General features: G+C 47.3%; 1 protein-coding gene across 1 annotated transcript in view; it reads left to right on the plus strand.

Annotated features, from left to right (window-relative positions):
- Positions 1 to 14290, plus strand: part of SLX9 (SLX9 ribosome biogenesis factor) — a 38938-nt gene extending 24648 nt beyond the window's left edge. The window contains exons 3-6 of the mRNA XM_086896665.1: positions 6547 to 6615; positions 9652 to 9805; positions 12224 to 12292; positions 13659 to 14290. Of these exons, the coding sequence (XP_086752791.1) occupies positions 6547 to 6615; positions 9652 to 9805; positions 12224 to 12292; positions 13659 to 13785 (419 nt within the window). The 3' untranslated portion in view covers positions 13786 to 14290. The remainder of the gene's footprint in view (positions 1 to 6546; positions 6616 to 9651; positions 9806 to 12223; positions 12293 to 13658) is intronic.
- Positions 14291 to 19734: the final 5444 nt, after the last annotated feature.

The raw sequence follows: 19734 nt of genomic DNA on the forward strand, positions 1-19734 counted from the left end.
AAGTCTGTTGTCCCTTTGTGCTTTTTTCCCTCTGAGCATATTTAAATCCATATTTTGTTTCTCTCTCTTCGCTATTTTTGTCTGCTCTCTTCACCTTTCCCCAGCACCCCATCAGGCCACTGCTTTGGCTTGGAGGGGAAAAGCAGCATGAAATGCTGCCTGAGGCAGGTGTGGTTGGAGCTAGATGATCTTTAAGGGCCCTTCCAGCCCAAACCATTCTGTGATTCTATGATAAAATGCAGTGTCTCCACTGAATCCATCCACTGGGAACGTAATAACAAGTATAGCAGAGCAGAGCTGCCTCCCCTAAGGTGCTGAAAGAACATATATGAAGGCATAGGTAAAAGAAATGCCAGGTGACAAAAACAGTACGAGAAGGATTATAGGAACTAGTGGCTGGAGATGGAAAACTTCCCTAGGGAATGCCAATTTAATTGTCTACTAGATAATATGCAGTTAAAAGACAAGAAAATTAAGGTAGACTGTTCATGCTTTTTGCATAAATTAGAAGTACCAGATAAAATTCAATAGTGTAACTATTTCAAATCTTGATCTTTCACTGTGTAATACTGAAGAGATACTGAACTACTGATTTTTAAAGCTTCTCAAAGGACAGGATAGTCAAAGATAATCTTATTAGCAGGAAAGAAAAAGATATTTTGGGGAAAATCTCTTTCAAATGCAGACCTCCAAGGCATTGTCAAAAAACATAGCAATGTTTCAATATTCTGCCTCCTTTAGCAAGCCCTAAGGACAGAATTTCCCCTTTGGTAAACATGAATTACTCCTGGTCTCAGAATAAATCTCATTCCAGAGGTTTGTTGCTGTTCAAGCTTTTATAGAAATGGTGTTTTGTTCTTCTCTCTGCCCTTTATTGAAACTGCAACATCCACACAAATAACTATATGGTGTGTGTATCTCTGTTCCTAATATATAAATTTTTATCCTGTGTGAAGGGAATCTTGCCAGCTGTCCAAATTGTGCTGCAGACTGGGTGCTGCACCTTTGGGAAGGCTGGGCTTTGGGGAAGTGAGGATTGCCTGTGCTCCCAGGGAAGCTTTTCCCTGAGAGTCTGAACTTGAGGAATGTATATCCTTGTATATATGTGTGTGTTTCTGTATCTTCCCCTGTGTCTGAATTGCAGCAGAGGAAGCTGCTTTAACTGGATGGCAATGCTTAATGCCACAAGGTCACTAACTTTTGTTCTTCAGGAATATCTTGAGCCAGTCAGTGTTGTTTCCTCTTGGTGAGGGAGGGTCCAGGTGTCCCTGGTGCTGCCTGAAGCAGCATTTGGCCTCAGCTCCACCATCTGCACTTCTTGGAGACTTTGGGGCTTGTAGATGGGGTGGTGGAAGCAATGAAAGCATGGTTGATTCTCCTCTCTTGAGGGGCTGGGGCTGTGAAGTTGCCCTCAGAAGCCTCTGGTGGTGTTTCTCTGCTCACAGTGTTAAGGCAGGATATGGGAATAGTCAGGTTTTTTGGCTGAGTGTGGAAAATGAGGCCGCTGCCAACCTACAGCTCCTTGGACCAGCTTGATTGCAATAAGGCTTTGCCATTCATACAATCATAGAATTGTTCAGGTTAGAACAGCTCTGTAAGACTGAGTCCCACCATTCCCCTGCACTGCCAGGTGTACCCCTAAGCCATGTCCCCAAGTGCCACATCCACACCCCTTTTGAATGCTTTCAGGGATGGTGCACTGATGCTGTAGCCTCTGCTGCTCTTGTGGCTGAATGACCTTTTGAAAGGCTGGAAGCTGCAGCAGAGCTTGCTGAAAGCTGCTGGGCATAACGTTAAATTCACTGTGATCATGGGTACTTAAATTGTTTATGGGGCTGTACAGAGACAAAATACATGCCAGAGATAGCAAGGAAAAAGTCAACTTTTTTTGCCATGCCATTCCTTGACAAATAAGAATATTTGCAGTTTGTAATTTATGATACTTTTGGAGAACTCTTTTGTTGGAAGAAGTGTACGCACACTTGTTGCATGTACATGGAAAGGGGGGGGGGTGGGGGGTTAAAATGTCTTTTCTTCTAAGCAGACTCATTCTCCCAAAGCTGGAAAGCCCTGTTTTTTGAAGGAGATCACACCTGGTCTTTGAAAGTCCCTGACATGGTGTGTGTTTCCCAGGGCACCTGTCTGAGCTGTTTTGTGGGTTTTGAAGTTTTCCACATCAGGGAGTACTGAGACATATCCTTCCCTCCCTCCCCTCCCTTTTTCCCCACTGCAGGGGTTTGTAATGAGTTACTCTTCAAGGTCCCTTTTACCCCAAACCATTCTATTTCTTTGATTCTCTGAGTCTGAAATAGCAATACCAAGCTCCTGTATTAGACAAGGCATTCTGCAGTCCTTGTGGCATGCTTGGCTCAGAAATCCGGGTTCCCTGCGGCATTTTCAGCCTTGGTTATAAAAATAACCTTCAGCTGCACAAGTGGCTTCAGGAACAGTGACACACTGGGCCACCTTGAGCATCCTCTGTGTGCCTGTCTGTGACTGAGCCTTTGAAGGGCAGCCTTTGTTCTGGGGAGGGCTGCTGAGAATGTGCAGGTGGGAAGGATGAGGACCTAAAGTGGAAAAGGCCTTGGGCAAAGGAGAAGGAAGTGCTTTTACCTTGTGGAAGGGGCTGAGTGTGCCAGCAGTGCTTAAGACATCGCATGGAGGCACAGACTTTGTGTCTGAAGTCACCTTTCACAGCCTGCTGTGCAGATTGTGACTTCCTGGTCACCTCCTGAGGGGATGTGGTCCTGCCTCTAATGGAACATCACTTGTGTGCCTCTGTGAGCCCAGTCTGAGCTCTGCTGCACTGGGAGGCCTTGTGCCCTTGCTGGGGCTGCTTGGAGCCTCGGGATGTTTACCAGGCCTGAGAGCCATGACCTTGGCGTGAGGACACGAGCTGCACTGCTGCTCTGGGCTTCCATTGGAAGCCAGGCTTGGAAGTAGGCTTTGCTTCAAATAACTAGGGGATCTGAAGGGGCAGAGAATGCAGATCCTGCTTTTTGTAGGATGCCTTGCATATTGGGGCAGAAGGAGCACTTGCGTGCTGGTGTAATTATTAAGTGTGAACAAAAATAATGTAGCTTGTTTTAGGTTGTGAAAAGCAAATGCTGTATCCATGGAGAAACCTTTTCCTCCAGCACTGGTTTCCAAGCCTGCTCAGGGTACAGCAGGGCTTGGACTGGGTAAACCCAAACGTGTCTTCTGTGGCCACATACAGGTACCAAGCTGTCCCTGGGGGCTCCCCTAACAGCCAGAGGACAGAGGGCTTGGATACAGCCCCCTGCCTCTGTCCTTGCCTCCCCCAAGCCTTGGTCACACTAGTGACCCTTCTGCATCACTGCTTCTGGGAGCAGTGGAGCTGGAGTCAGTGATTGGGAGCTGTCAGTGGGATGAGGGGATGGAGCTGTGGAGCATCCTCTTTGCCAGAGGACATCTTGGCTGGCTTTTTGCCTGGCCCGTGTTGTCCCTCATCTCTGTTCCTAGAGGAATAAGAACACCTTTGGGGGTTGTGCACTGACAGCTGCCAGGTCACAGCACTGTTGTGTGTGCCCCAGGAGACTGTCCTTACCATTTCCCAGGCTCTTTCATTGGACAAGAGTAGTGCACAACTTAAGAGTGACACTATGTAATTTTAAAAAACAACTCCAAACCACACCCAATATTCTGCTTTTGGATGTAGTCTGACTTTCTTCATGAACTCATCCCACAGCTGTAGGCATATGCTCATTCTTGTTGTTACACAACTGAGGCTAAAATTAAAACATCTGTTGTTATTTAATTTCAGTTTGCCAAAATACTATGTTTTGAGCAGCAACAGCTTTACTGTTATGTATCATTGGGGTTTTGGAATAATAATTAACATTACATGTTGTTTTTTAATGTCTCATAGCCCAAGTGGAGCTTTGCAGGGCAGAGCAAATGCCTGATGCTCTTCTGTCCATGTGGCATTGCACAGGTTTATTGAATATTTCTGCTCATGGCCAAATGCTCCAAGTCGTGTAGTTTCCTGGAACTGTCAAACCCTCTTGGCTGTGGAGCCAAAATTAAATAGTGGGATCTTGGAGCAGGGAAGCCTGTAGTGTTACAGCTTTAACTCAGTCCAGCTTCTTTCTGGATGCCTAGAAAGGATAAAGTGGGGATTTCTAAGGTAGGATTTCTAGATATGTTTAGTCTAAGGAGTTCTTTATGAAAAATAGTCATATATATATGTATATATATATATATATATATATATATATATGTGTATTCAATTTTTATTTTTAGTCTGAGTCCTTTACCAAAAAACCCTCAAGATTTCTGAAATCCCAAGATTTCTGAAAGCCATCCTCAAAAATCTGCTTCTCTGTCATGAAAGCAGGATCCTGAGGATTGCCAAGAGTAGTACCAAATGCTTCATGTAGGTGGCAAAAAGCTATTGTGGTTTTTTTTAACCTGTTTGTATCTGGCATGTCTTGTACTGCACAGATCAGAGGGAAGAAAGAAAAAAAAAAACATGTTCTCACTGAAATGAATAATTGTCAAGTTTATAGTATGGAAATTATCCTTAGCTAATGTAATGGGGTTTGCTTACCTTTCCACCGTGCATAGAGTTTCAAAGGCAAATTGTTGTTAAATTACCTGTGGAATGGGCTGGAGAGGAGGATTCAAACCCTTCTGATTTCACAGGAAAATAATTAAGACAGAGCTGCAGTTTGGCTTGATCTCAGAGGTGCTTGCAAGCTAAATAAAAATAAAAAGGCTACCTTGGGGACAGTCTGTGCTGTTAATTAACTAGCTAAATTCTGCCTTCACTGTTCTCCAGCGGGTTTCCAGCAGTTTTGGCACTTGACATCACAACTGGAAGCTGCCAAGCACAACTTTGCACCTTCAAGCAGCCGAACAGCCTTCTGAGGGCAGGCTGGGATATGGAAATTGGAGTGTCTGGGGAACCAAGTGATGGAAAAGGGCAGGAACTGGCTGCTGGCAGAGAAGGGATGCAGCTCCTTTCCCTCAGGCACCCTCTGGATATCTGTGGCCACCTTCCCCCGGCCAGCAGCAAGGTTGGGTTCCTGCCAGGAAAACAGCTTTTGTGTTTCCTTAAATATTCCACTACCGTTTTGGGGAAAAGAAACACCAACCCAAACCTGAATTGCTGTTATTACTTGAGTTTGCCAGCTGGCTGAATTGGGCCTTTTTATTTTCATTAACAAATGCTGCCAGGCGATGTTTTTCCAGTGAAGTCATAAGTGTGTTTCCAGACGAGGGGCAGATCTTTCCAGCACTGCCATGGCTAAAATCTGGACAGGCTGGAGCAGTTGTGGTGTCCTGTGCAAGCAGCCTTCTGGAGATCATTGGGATGGGATAACAATTCCATAATAGTCATACATATGTGATAATTGACTATAATTCGTCCTTTTTTCCCCTGAAACCACAGAAATGAGGGGTGATGGGGGGTGGGCATAACTCAGGGTTGGTTATTGGACCATGCAATTTGTTGTATCAAAGCATCTGCTTTGATACCACAACAAACATGGTTTTAGTAAGTGCTTTTTGGGAATTGATTTTTCTGGGAAACAAAGCTGTGGAAGCTCCAGCTTCATTCTCCTTATCTCAAAACATGGTGGTGATTGTTGGTTTTATGGAAAGGTCTCCTTAGCCCCAGCAGGTTTCTTCTGCTCTGAAGAAGTTACTAAGGCATGCTGTTGTTTAGATCATCCTAAAGGATCTGTAGCTTCAGAGAAGTTATCCTTAGTGAGTTGTTTTCATAATTCTGTTGAGTTCCTTTTCTCTTTATTTTGGGGGAGGCAGGAAAAGGGGTACTTTTTCTTCCCCAGACTTAAGAATAAGCTAAAGTGAATGGCGTGATCTTAGGGGAGCTTGTTACTCTATTGGAATTCTGGTATTTCCAGCACATTTCAGGACAAAAGTTGGCTAAAGTCAATTTTGTTTTAAACACGTGAGATAAGATATAATTTTACAGCATTTGAAACAGATCTCTAGTAAAAATATTTGTGATGGTATTTTACCTTATATTGGATATCAGTGCCCAACAGCTGCTTTCAAAACACAGAATTTGGTAAATAGTAGGTACTGGTCTTTTTTACAAGCTGCTGGTGAGCAGCTGCTCCCTAGGGCTGCCCTGGATATATTTCAGACCTTTCTCCCTGTGAGGGTGGTGAGGCCCTAGCACAGCTTGCCCAGGGAAGCTGTGGCTGCCCCATCCCTGGAAGTGTTCAGGGCCTGGTTGGACAGGGCTTGGAACAAACTGGTCTAGGGGAGGGTGTCCCTGCCCACAGCAAGGGGCTTGGAAATGGGATGAGCTTTGAGGTCCTTTCCAATCCATACCATTCTGTGATCCTGTGCTGATAATCCGATTTACTTGCTTGTTTCTTGGTTTTTAACTCACAGAGAGCAGATTTGATTTGCATGGCTGAAAGTTGGGGTGCAGGGTATCCTCTGGATCTGCCTGCAGCCTGCCTACCATGCCAGCAAGTTCAAAAGCAGCAAGGGTTGAACAGAATCTGTTATGCAGGAGCCAGTCTCCATCTCATGTCTCTTCTCTTCCAGGTTTGGAAGAAAAACCAGTTATTTCCAAGAAAGAGAAGATGAAGCTGAGGAAGGAAAGATGGCTGCAGAGTGAGTATTCCTGTGACATGGCATCACAGAGCATAATTCTGATTGATCTCTGTACTCTGGGTTTGGGTGACAGTGCTGGAAGAAGTTGAACACTTCTCAGAAATCTTCATCCCTCCCCAGCACTGGAATAAAAGTTCCAGTTATTGTTTCTCAGTGTTCAACACCAAGACTTAGTCATTGCCCCAGCTCTACTCTTGATTTTTCACCATATGTAATGTATGTGACTGCATAAACCCTTTGTTAACCCAGAAGGGCACTGTGCCCATTAAGTTTAGCATATTTTTCTATCGTTTAAAACTCTGGTACAGATGTAAGTAGCTGTCTAGTGGACCTCCTCCTTACCCAGGAGCTGTGGGGATGGCAGGACAGGCTGGAGCTGAGATCCATGCTGCCACCAGCTAATCCCAAACCTCTGTGGTGAGACCCTACAGTGGCCTGTCCTGCCCCCTCAGTAAGTGAGAACTCTGGACACTGCTGGTTGTGTTACTGCTCTTTCCTACATGCTACAGGTCAGTGAACCCACCTTTACTAGACAGTCTGGCCTCTCTTGAGGCAGTGAAATATGAACTAAGCAAACCCAGCCCATGGTAGAAATGCTTCTCTTCCCTATTTTTGCTTTGAATGTCTTAGCACAGTAGGGGACTATACTGTCCTACCCAGTGGAATTCTTTGTGTCACCTGAAGCTGTTCTTGGGACAGGCTTTTCTCCTTACACCTTCTTGCCCAACAGAGTTGGATACAGACTGTGTTTGGGGCAGAGGGATGCAGCTCTCTGCTACAGCAAACACTCTCTATGCCTGAGCTCTGAGCTCAAGTTCATTAACCTTTGATTTCACCAGTTGTATTGAAGGTGTGTCTGGCTCTTCTTAGATAAAAAGATATGAATTTAACACACGTGAATGTGGAGGAAACCTCCTCCCAAGCAACCAGCCAACAGTTTCTGAATGCCTTGACATCTAGCTTGGACACAAAACGCAGATGGCTGTGCTAGTCAAGGTCAGCCGCTTTGGAAAAGCCCAGGAGCAGGATCCCTACATGGTCTTAATCCAGGCCTCCTGATGCCTTTGTAGCATCAGTCTTTCCCAAGATCATGTGTGCTATTTTGGCCCTGCTGTGGTCTCTTTCCCTTTCTCTTGGCTCTGAAATTACTAAGGTGAAATGCAGAGGCTTTGCTTTGAGGAGAGCAGCAAGACAGTAAACTCCAGGCCAGATTATCTATTTTAGGAGATACGAACTGCTAGAAGTGCTTTACAGGCACAGAAGTACCTAAAAACTCTGCCAGTTCTTTGTGGAGAAAGAGCTTTTTGTGCCCCCAAAGAGAGCCCAGCTTTGACTGCTGAAGTTATCTCTACATCTGTTTTCCTAAATCTGAGTTTGTTGTTTCTTCTTATCCCTGGGCTGCTTTTGTGACACTGGATGCCAAGACCCTGGGAACCAAAGATCAGCCCAGTGTAAATCAGTGCAAATGCAAAACTCTCTTCCATTCCAATAAGTAATCTTAGGAGAGACTAGAGGGGGAAAAAAACTTGTGTAATGCTTCAGACATTAGAAGTATGCACATTTAAAAATACATATATCGCGTGGCTCCTCGGATGAACAAGATTTCATAGGAAAAGAATTTGGGATGTTTGCACAGAATCAGGTGTCTGAAAATTTTGAGCACACACTGTTTATGAAAGCACTGAAGTAGTCAGCTTCATAAAGCCAGACCAAAAAAAGAAGTAATGCAGAACAGAAAGCTGTGTTCTTGGCAGGGATTGCTGTGAGGAGAAGTGTTTCTAATCCTGATTTGTCACAAACATCCATGTACAGCAGAACTGTAGTTCATGAAAAACTGTTGCTCTTCGACTCAGCTGAGTTGGAGAACAAGCAAGGCAAAGGTATTAAAATTAAAGGAGCCAGCCACTGAATTTGAGTTCTGCTTCCCTGAGTGTGGGAGCAGGATTATTCCCAGGATTGTGGTCTGTAAGTGGGACTGTCTGCTTTTGTGCTCCCACCAAAAATACTTCTGGCTTCTGTGGCCGTGATGCCTTGGGAGTTGCTGTCCTCCCTGTGTCACCAACTCAGCCCCGTGGCTTCTGGCTCACTGTCACATCCACACAAGGAGTTTGTAGCTCAGCACTGAGGCGCATCCTTGCAGTTGTCCAAGGGACTTGTGGGTCAGGTGGGGCATCTTGGAATTCAGCTGGAGGCTTGTAGCAGTGCTGGGCTTTTGTGGGCTGTCCTGAAGGACATATTCTGCTGGTGCTCACCCTGGAAGCTGCTGGCTTTGAGAAGCGTGGGCAGCTGTGGGACTTCCTGCTACATCAGGGAACATCAAGGACTGAGGCAGAAGCCTGTGGATTTTAATGCCTACCTCCTAAGGCAAAGAAGGAGACAGATGTAACATTTATGGAGCTTTCTGTGCCCACACCCTTGTCAGAACTGCTGGTGGGAGACAGAGAAAAGCCATCTGCATCTGCCACTTGGTGCAGTGCTTTTCCAAGGGTCCAGTTTATCCAACATCTGACTGCTTGCACTCCAGAGTGAGTCATGGAGGTGGAACCTTGACTCGCTTCAAACTAAGTAAACAACTGACATTAAGTCCATCTTTTCTGCCTGCTCTAGGAGACACTTGTTTAGTCCCAACAGCAGTGCAGAGAGGGGACTGTGCCTGTTTAAGGCCAGATGTGGAGTTGACTGTATTTGGGTTGTCCCTTCCCCTCATTTCCCAATTCCATGCAAGGTCAGTGTGGTTTTTACCACATCCAGGACTCCTGTGCCATTCTGCTGTGAGCAATGGATGGTGTAAGGGATGGAAACAGACAAAAATCTGTCTGGGAATTTCACTTTCCATTGCAATGTCAGAAGGATGTATATAGTTACAACCAAATACATCAATGGAGGGAATGACCCAGCTGCACTTTTTCATTTTTTCCCAGGTTTAAATCTTCTGGCCTGTTGTAAATGGTAAAACAACTTATGAATTTCTTAGCTCAGTGGTTATCTCCTGCAGGCGCTTTCCCTTCTTCCTGTAATGCCTTGTTTCTGATGCAGAAATAGAAAGTGTCAAGATGGCCAAGCAAAAACAAAAAGCTGAAGCGAAACGGAAAGCAACACCTGTGGTGGGAGACATGCAGCCCTTGATGGAAGCACTGCCTGACCTCTCTTACCTGACCACAGGTGTGAGGGGAAGGAAGCCTCTCAAAAGGTATGTGCCATTTAGAGATGGGCTATGTATTTCCCTTCTTCCTGTGGGGTAAAGCGTCTTTCAGCTCAGCTTGTAGCTACAGGCAGCAGTCAGGAGAACAGGGTCTCATTTGCAACTCTATTTTAACCCTTATCATGCTTCACTTGACAAAATTAAAAAAGATGAACCCAGAGCTGGGAGGGGGAACCATGTTGTGTGGGTGAGGCTTGTCATGAGACAGGCTGGGAGCATCCAGGTGTCCTGGGAGTTGCATGAGTGGCACATAGGTGTCCACACTGTAATGCTGCTGAGCTCACCTGATAACCTCGTCTTGTGGGGTTGCAGCCTGATATTCCATCCTTCCAGACCTTCATCCAGGCATTATCCCGTGGCAGTTCAAGCCCTTTGAGCCCTGCTCTTTGTGCTCTGGCCAGAATCTTTGTTGTCTTGTAGTATGACTTTGGCCAAGAGCATGGCTGAGTTGGCTGTTCCCTGTGCACTGCTAGCTCCCTCTCTCCCCATCCCAGACCTTTCCCAAAAGTCTCTCCTTTCAGAAGTCCAAGTTGGCACAGTGGAGGTAGGAGTTTGACATGGGCTGATGTCACCTACATTGCCTGTGACCTGCTAACCCCAAATCAGCCCCCCTTGGTACTGGCATAGAGGAGCTACAGGCTCTTCTTCCTGACTTCTGGCTTCCTGCATGTCTGCATAGAAGTGTTTGAAATAATCAGAGGAGGCCTTTATAGGATTTGAATCATTACAGAAAGGAAGGGTAATACTCTGGTGATTTGTCAGCAGTATTAATAAAAGATTAGATTCTCCAGGAATTTGATCTCCTGCAGGGTAAAAGTGCATTACAGGGAGGTTTTTATTCTGTTTTATAATGAATGAAGGCAATGAAGTATAATGAAGCTGAGCTGCTAACGGGGTCCAAGTGAACAGGCAGCATGCTGCTGGTTTGGAGGGGAAATCCGGTGGGGAATATACTCTAGAATAACTTTCCTTTAGGCTTTGTCACCCTCTGCAGAGCTGCTCACCTCTGAAGGGACTGCCTTGGTGACTTGGTGGCACACACAGATTTGCCTGCTCTGGTGACCAAGGGGTGCCATCCAGCTTAAGAAAGGATTTTCCTGAGCTTCTGCAAGCATTCTAGGCAAACTAGGACCAGAAGTTGTTCCTGTGCTGAGCAGTTAAAAATGAAGAGAGGAAAATGAGCAGAAACTGACTGAATAATGACAGGTGATGGAGATGAGTGAGGTGAAGGAATGTGAGACAAGGGGAGTAAGAAGAAAGAAAGAATGGGGAGAAAAAGGCAAAATAAGAGGATGGAGGGTAGCATGCCAGAGAGGGAAATAGGAAGAGGAGGTCACTGGTAACAAGAGACCAGATCCTGCTGTCTTGAAGAGGAGGTAAGAAATTGTTGTGTTTCCTGACCTTTGTGTCAGATCAGGTGGGGATGGTTGTAGTCCCCAGCACCAGGATTATTACTCCTTGATCCCTGCTCCAACAGAGAGGTGGGATGCAGGCCCTCTTTCTCCCCCTTGTCCTGTATGCTGGGGCTCTTCAGGGCAAATTGGGGAGGAGCTACCCCACAGAGGCAGAGCCTTTTCCCAGCTTCTTTCTCCTGTTAACTTTTGTATCTGTGTAATCCTGAAAAATGGAAATTTCTTCTCCTTTCCTTCATGTTCAGTTCTACCAGCAACTTCCCTTGTGCACCACAAGTCCCAAAAGCAATCTCTGCGCTTCCTGTGTGTCCCTTGCTGGGGCTTAGTGGTAAATCTCTGCTGCTGCCTGGCATCAGGCATCATGAGGGATGGTATTACACCTCTGGTCTCCTTGCATTTGCCCAGGAAAAAGGAATGCATAGAGAAGTGGCAGCTGTATCTTCTGCTGTGCCTCTTCTGCACATAGTGCACCATTACAGTGTGTTATATCCCAGTGATCCCACTGCAGGAACCAAAGCAGGGCTGGCAGCTCCCTCCTCTTGCTGAGTATCCATGGTGCTCTCTGTAAGGGATGGCAGGAGAGGCTGGAGCTGTGTGGTGTCAGCAGGGAACATGAGCTGTACAGAGGTGACATGTGGGGTGGGGAGGTTTGATGGAATCTTTTCTCTGAGCAACAGGATCGGTTTGACCTGGAGGTCAGTGATAAGCAGAAAGTGATCTGGGCATGGGCAGCTAATGACCAGTTCTGGTACTGAGTGATCTGGTTTTCCTGTAGTGCCTCCTGCTACGTCAGCCTCGAATGGAAGGAGTTTGCATTTCCCTCCAATGCATGGCTGTGGAAATAATTGCCTTTCAGGACAATTTCCATGCAGGACAATTAATTACCTGTCCTTTCTGGAAAGGCAGAAGCAGAATCCCTGGACTCTCTCCATCTACACAGCCATGGCTAAATTAATGCTCTAGCACTCACTTGTTTTGTTTCTTCTCTTCACAGCCACATAAAAGCAAAGGCAGAGCCAGCAGACTTCTGTCTGATGAAACAAGCTCAGAAACATCAGCTCCTGTAAGTACCCAGTTGTTAGTGTCCAGTTCCTGCTGAGCCTCATGAAATGGTTGAGACTAGAAGGGACCCATGGGGCTCACCTGGTCCAACCCTCGTGCTCAAGCAGGGTCACCTAGAAGTGGTTGCTCAAGACCCATGTCCACATGGCTTTTGAATATCAACAAGGGTGGGGAACTTAAATGGGTCCAAGTAACTCCTGGACTTGGTCTGGCAACTGCTTATTCTCTATCTGTTGGATAGCCATCAAGAACTTCGTTTTCCCTCAGCACAGGTCTCCTGGGGCTAGGCTCTGTGATCTGGCAGTGTTTGCTTTCTTGTTTCCTGGATTTCTGTCAGTTTTGAGCCAGTCAGCTTCAAACTGAGGCTGAACAGTCAGGCTACAGATCCAGCACTGCTCTCCATGAATACCTTCTCTGTCAGAAACAGGCCAGTGTTGGTGCTGGGATGCCTTTCTTGCTGGGTTCTGCCTTGCTTTACTTTTTCATGGTCTGGCAAATGTATGCTTCTTGGGAGGGAAAAAGTTTGGAGGAAGGTCTTGAGGTTTCTTTTCCAAGGTATGAGTTCAGATGAGAGATTCCTAAGCCTCACCTTATTACCCCAACCCAAGCTTCAGGAGTATTGGCTCCTCTCTTTTTCTCTGGCAGGAACATTGAAGGGAAGGGCTGTGCTTGGGAGGGGAGGTAGCTGTGTGCTACCAAGTGTTTGTCTGGCGAGGCTGTGGAGAGCCTGGCAGTCTGAGAGAGATTCAGATGCTGTGGTAGATGTGGCTGTGTGCAAACTCAGGGCTTTTTCTTATATTCCTGCTCTGTTCTTGTCCCTCCCTGCTTGCTTGCTTTTTGAGACAAGGCCATTTCCCCAGGAAGCAGCTGTGACCAGGCATGCAGAGGTAATTCTGTCATACTCTTCCCTGGTGTCCAGCTAGTGTTGTGTGTAGGATTACCAACGCTCAATGTTCAGCAATAAAGAGAGTCAGTAGATAAGCTCTCTAAAGAGAATTTGATTTTGTGCTGGTGCAATCTGAAGTAACTTTCATTCCTGGTGATTCACCAGATCCAGAGTCTCTTGTTTCTGGTTTACTAGGGAAGAGCTCTTAAAAAAACATTCCCAAGTGATGCTGGACACTATTGTGGTTGTTTGTGTCTCTCTGGCATGAGATCAAAGTCTCTGGCTCCCACGAAGCTGGCAGCAATTTGAGCTTTGCCCTTGGCTAAATTAGGTTTATTCTTACACTGTCTTTCTCTGAGATTTACACCCAGGATCACTCTGTCTCAACAGAAATCTGCTGCTGTGTGAGTTGGTCCTTATCTGCTCAGTTCCTTTCACATGAGGCACTTAGAGAGCTGATGTGTTATTTTTCTTTCCTCAGTGAGCAGGAAGTGGCTCGGTTTCATGAGGTTATCAGCGATCCCCAGTACAGAGCCAACCCCCTCCTGGCCATCAGCAAGCACCTCTCCAAGAAGCTGAGGCAGGACGAAGAAGGGGAACCCCTTTAGAGCTTCAGCTTTGCCCGGACATGCGCAGGCTGTGAAAAGGAGCACATCCCTGGCACGACATCCCAGCCACTTTGGTCCTTGGAAGCAGTTCAGCAGATGGTTAAACCAACAGCCCTGCTTTCTGTCTGCAGGAATAATGCAGCTCTCTCCTGACAGGGGCAGCTGCTCTTTTACAAGCAGTCCACATGGAGCAGGGTGTTCTGTAAGATTCTTGTGCAGGCATTAATGTCCCTGCCAAGTGTCTTGATACATTTGCTCTTCTTGTGAGCAGGTATGATTTCTGAAACTGTACCAAACGGCCATGTGTCTGTGTTCTGTCATTTTCCCCCCCCATCTTCCTGACAACTCTGAGAAGAAGTTCTTGCTTGCTCTGTTGGGATGGTTCAGGACCCCAAGCCCTGGAGCCCAGGAGGCTTTTGGAATTTGTTATGACCAGTGCTTCTGTTCATAGACACTGTTTTCTGTGAGAAATTTAGCTTTTGAATAAACATACTTTCATACAGCATTGAGTTTATCTGGCTCTTGTTTTGGTAAATAGGAATTGAAATATGAGTTTATTTCCTTCTTTGGAAAAATGAATTAAAAATATTGTTCTTTCCATGTGTACAGTGGATCAGGGGGGACTGCTACAAGCAATGAGAAATGACTGCAGATCACGTCTAACTCACAGACGTGCCTTCCTCCTGCCCTGGGAGCACGTGCTTTCTGTGAGTGATTCTCGTCCCTTCTGGCCTTTGTGCACTGTTTGGCCTGCCCTGTAGGAAGCATCCCAAAACATGTCCAGCCTGCAGGCTGTGAACTTCAGCCAGTTGTTTTGGGGATTAGGAACCTCTGGAGCAGGCTTTTCCTGTACCCAAACACCAGTGTTCCCAAAACCCCAGTGAATTTTCATGGGGGACAACTGAAGGCAGGGCCATTCCCTATTAGAGATGATCCTGATTTGACACCCAAAAATACCCAGTGCTGTCTTTTAAACTGTAAAAAAAGTTTACTGATGCTTCTTAACCTTGGGAAAGCAGCCTTCTGCAGTTGACTCTGACCCAAGTTAGTGCCTGAAATGAGTTTCAATGGAGGTGGCTGGCACCTTGATCATACTTGTCTTGCCTCAACAGTAATGCTGCTGCTGTTCTCTCTCTAGGCTGGCACTGTTGAACAAAGGCTTTGTCTGGTGCCTCTTGGCTCTGGCAGCACAGACACTGTCGCTGACTCTGCCACGCCTCTTCCCACAGGGCCTGGCAAGAGCTTCCTGCTGGCAGAGGCCACAGAGAGATGCTGACAGTGTCCCATCCTTCATTCTGTTGCTCCCAGGTTGGCCAGCCCCAGGGGCAGCCATTCTTGTGCTGGAAGGGAGAGAGGGTGGGAGATGAAGGAAGGCAAAGACATCCAAGAATTGAGATTGTTCAGCCTGGACAAGAGTAAGCTCTGGGGAGACTGAGCCCCCACCCCCAGTGCCTATAGGGGCTTCAAAGAAAGCAGGAGAGGGGCTGTGGACAAGGGCCTGGAGGACCAGGACAAGGGGGAATGTCTCACACTGCCAGAGGGCTGGGTTAGATGGGATATTGGGAAGAAATTGTTTCCTGTGAGGGTGCTTGAGGCCCTGGCACAGGTTGCCCAGAGAAGCTGTGGCTGCCTCATCCCTGGAAGTGTATAAGGTCAGTTTGGACCAGGCTTGGAGCAGCATGGTCTAGTGGAAAGTGTTTCTGCCCATGATAGGGTGTTGGAACTGGATGAGCTTTAAGGTTCTTTCCAGTCCAAACCATTGTATAATTCTCTGATTCTGTGATTCCAAGTACAAAGGAGGATGGAAATCTGGAAACAGGAATGAGATAAGAAAAGGAACAGTAACAATATTAATAACAAAGGAGGGGGTGATTCATGTGCAGAAATGCTCACCCAGACCCTGAGACAATGAACGATGGCAGACAATGCTGCTGTGTTTTCCTTTGACTGCAAGCCAGAGAGCTCCTAGTCCCTGTCACAGTAGTGTCACAACTGGTCTGAGCTGGACAAGGTAAGTCTGGCCATAACACAAATCCAATTGGGCTAGCCTAGTTCATTCCAGAACAAGTCTCAGTTATAAGTTACAGGGGACCCTCAGCCAACCCAGTTTGAGCTCAGATGCAAGCACAGCACTGGTCAGAGCCCTGGATGGAGAGAGATCCCAACCAGTCAGCTATCTGAGCCTGGGAGATTCTAACCCCTATGAAAAAGGGCAACCATGTGAAACCCACTGCTGTTGTCTCAGGGATCTCTGAGAGTTTGTGTCGTTCCTGTCTCCAACCAATGACCCCGTGTAACATGCCCCCATCCTGGTAATGGTGTGAGGTGGTATGGAAAAATCCCTGGTCCTAGTCAAAACTTGGATATACCTCTGCAAAACCAGCTCCAAGCACTTTGGAGCCCCCAGAGGCATCACTGTCATGAAGGGCTCTGTGTGTATGTAGGTCTTTCTGGGGTGGCAGCCTAAGGGGTCCTCACCCCTTAGACTGCACCTTTAGGTAGCTACAGCCAGAGCTGTGGAAATTTGGACACCAACAAAGGAGTTGTGAGTCCAGCATTTCTTCCTTGCTCAATCTGCTTGCTGGGTCCCATTCTTTCCCTTCAAACCTCTGGGAGCCAGCAGAGCTGAAGCCTCATTATCTGGGACGTGAAGGGGGGACTGATTTGATAGAGGCGTTGAGCAGGGTGACCCCTGTTTTTACTGCCTGGTAGCTGTCCCCACATGGGGGTGTTGGGCCAGTGACCCCCCTCAGCACCTCCTGTACCCACCTGGTGGTCCTTGATCTGCCTGCACCATTGTGCAACACATTCACAGCTTTCCTTCACCTTGGATGGGCCGGCACCCACTCGGCTGTGTGTATAGCTCTGAGCCTGCTGTTTGGAATTGTTGGTCCCCCAGGAATTTAGCAGCAGTTAAACATGTGAGTGTTTAGAGCTCCAGTTCACAGCCTGCTGCTGCAGGCATCTCCTGCCCCCGCCATCTGAGCAGTTGAGCAAAGGACTTAAAATCTGCCAGGAAACAGGCGTCTGAGACACAGAGTCGCCTTCGCAGTTGGCATGTTTTCAGGATGATAAAAGCTTTCACGCCTTTTTTTTTCTTTTTTAGATAGTAGGGTGGGAAAAAAATAGCTTCCAAGCTGTAAGGAGTAGCTGTGCCAGAGGGGTGGGTGGGGGCCCAACCCGGCAGCTCCAGACTTGGCACGAAGTGAGTAAGCAGTGAATGCACCTCAACTGAGCACTGGAGAAATTTGGGGCTACATTTTTGAGCTGTTCTCTTCCTTGTTGGGGATTTTGCCTTTGAAGGCTCTTCATAGAGCTGTGTCTGAAAGTGGGAGCCAGGATATCCTGTCCATCTGGTGGTACCAATGGATATTTGCAGCTACACGCAAAGCAGTGGGTGGAAGGGGATTCTCCCTTCCCATCAGCCCATGGGTACTGTTGTTGGTGTGCAGGGATATTTTTTAATATCCCTGCTCTTACTACTCCCACATTTCTCCGTGGTACCTGCCATGGCCCGTTGGGTGGTTCCTGCTGGAGCAGGGCTTGCATTGGGGCAGCGGCACAGCTCAGAAGGGTGCAGTGAGTCACACAGACACAGTCCCTGCCTTTCTTCTAACTCTAGGAAATCCCTTGGGTTGTAAGCATGTAGCCTACCTCCTTCTTCCTTCCGCTTGCTAGCTGGTCTGCCCTGAAAAGTTTTCCTTACAGACCTCATACAAGTCCCCTTTGCCTATGAAAAGTGTGGCTTTTGCTGGGTAGAGAGCACTTTTGCTTACACTCTGTTTGAGCTGCCTTACGTGCCCATGGCTTTCTTTGATCCCCTGGAGCTAAGCATGCGGGATGGCTTTTGCCAGCTCTGTCAGCCCCGGCACTGAGGCACGTGCTGGTGCTGCAGATATTGGGGTCGAGCTGGCTGCCTCCCAGTCTGCTACAGAAGCCTTGTGGCTGCTGGGTTCCAGATGGCTTATCCCAAGTGCTGGCTGGGAGCAGTGGGGCTGGGGGACTGCCATGGGCTCCTTGAGATGACTCCCAGCTTCTCCCTTCACCAGATGACAGCAGGCCCTGGGCCATGCCATGGTCTGGTGCAACTCCAGTCCTCAGCTACACTTCTTACACTGTACTTAGGGTGCCAGTGGCAGCTGGTGAGGAGCAGTGGGAATATCTGGAGCATTGGGTCTCTGCTGCAGTATGGTTGCTCTCCTCTGCTCCCTGGCTAGGGCACAGTAGGACTGTCTGCCTTCCCAAGCATTTCTTTACCACAGCCACTTGCCAGTCTGAGCTTTGAGCCTCCGTGGATCGTTTGGGGGTGCATCTGTAGGTTTGCTGTCTGGGGATGAGGAATTGTCTCCCAGCTCACAAAAAAGACCTGCTCTCCTCACCCCTCCGTAACCTTGCACGTGACCAGTCACACCCCAGCCCACAGGAGAGTCTGCTTGGGGCACCTTGCCAGGGACGTGGCTGCAGGTGCCAACAGACCCCTCCAGCCATGGTGACTGTCCTCAACAGTCAGCTGTGCGCAGTGTGGCTGACCCAGCTCTCAGGCAGCTCCAGACAGCTGAAACTCCAGTGTTTCCTGCTCCTTCTGGCTCAGAAAGTGTCTGGCAGAGCAGAGACTTGGCACTTCTGACCTTCTGCCACTTGTGCATGCTCCAGCATGTGCAGCAAGTACTTTCCGTGTGTGGGGTTATTTCCTTCCTCAGATGCCCTCTTCCCTGGCTGATCCCTACATTTCCCACACTTGTATCTGTTTCTTTTGCCCTTTATTTACCTTTGAAACCAACCCAGGTGGGTTCTTACAGGGAGCAGCCTCAGGGAACCCAAAGAAATACAGCTGCATGCAAATTTGAGCTGCGTGATGCTTTTGGAAGCAGATGAGATTGGCACCAGCAACTCCTTGCACTGAGGTGTTGCACAAGAGAGGGGTAGAGGTGAATCACCTGATCCAGCCTTTGCCTCAGAGCACAGCCTCACTTGTCCCTGCCCAGGTTTCACCATGGCCTTTTTGTCTTTGTCTGTTGGCATCGCTGCCCTTGGTGGCCCTTGGTGGCCCTTGGTGGCCCTTGGTGGCCATCCTGCATGGATGTGCTGTCACAGTGCTGTGTCCTGGCCTTTTCAGAGCACTCAGGTAGGATGCATTGGACTTCCCTTGAGAGGAGCAGTCGTGTTCCTGCTTTTTCCTTCCTGACCTTTCACCAGGTTCCTAATCCCAGGAGGGCTCTACTTCTTATCCCATGGCAGCTCAGTTTCTTTAAGAGCTTTTGGGTATTCTTTAAGTGCTTAAGAGCATTGCCACATACCATTTTGAAATCCCCATAAAGTCCAGTTAATTGGATCACCCTTATCTCCATACTCACCATTTCCTTGCAAGGGAAAGCCATGCCCTGCATGCTGACTCTTCCCAATGAGATAATTATCTGGGATCTGCTGATTGTGCTCTGAACCATGGTTGCTTTATGTGAGGCCTTAAACCTGGCTTTGTGTTTTTAGTTTGACAAGCAATTTAATGCTGTTCACACATTTTTTTTATGGGAGAGGCAGCTGGTGTGTGGCTCTGTGGTTTCTCTCCATCCGGTCCTGATGCCTCACTGGGTGCTCTGCAACCCAAACTGGGATTGGCATCAGGAGTGGTGTTGCTGACAGGGGGACAAGGCTTTTTTGTGGTGGCTTTTTTTCTTTCCTTATCTGATTCAATTTTCTTTACAAAATAAGTTAAATATGTGCAAACATATTTAAATAGTGTGAAAAACCACAGTGCCTTTAAATTTAGACCACAGGTTTTAGATTTAGATTTTAAGATTTAGACCTTTGCATCTGGATTCTCTGAGATTTTCTGGACTGCCTGATTACAAGTAGGATGCATAAAATATTATCTAAGGGCTTCTCTCTGCTTTAACAATTGGTGTTTTGTACCAGATGGGGTGTGTTGGTGACCTTGTTTGAACTCAGTAT

Source organism: Cyanistes caeruleus, chromosome 7 (assembly GCF_971803275.1).
Source record: "Cyanistes caeruleus chromosome 7, bCyaCae1.hap1.1, whole genome shotgun sequence".
Taxonomy (NCBI): Eukaryota; Metazoa; Chordata; class Aves; order Passeriformes; family Paridae; genus Cyanistes; species Cyanistes caeruleus.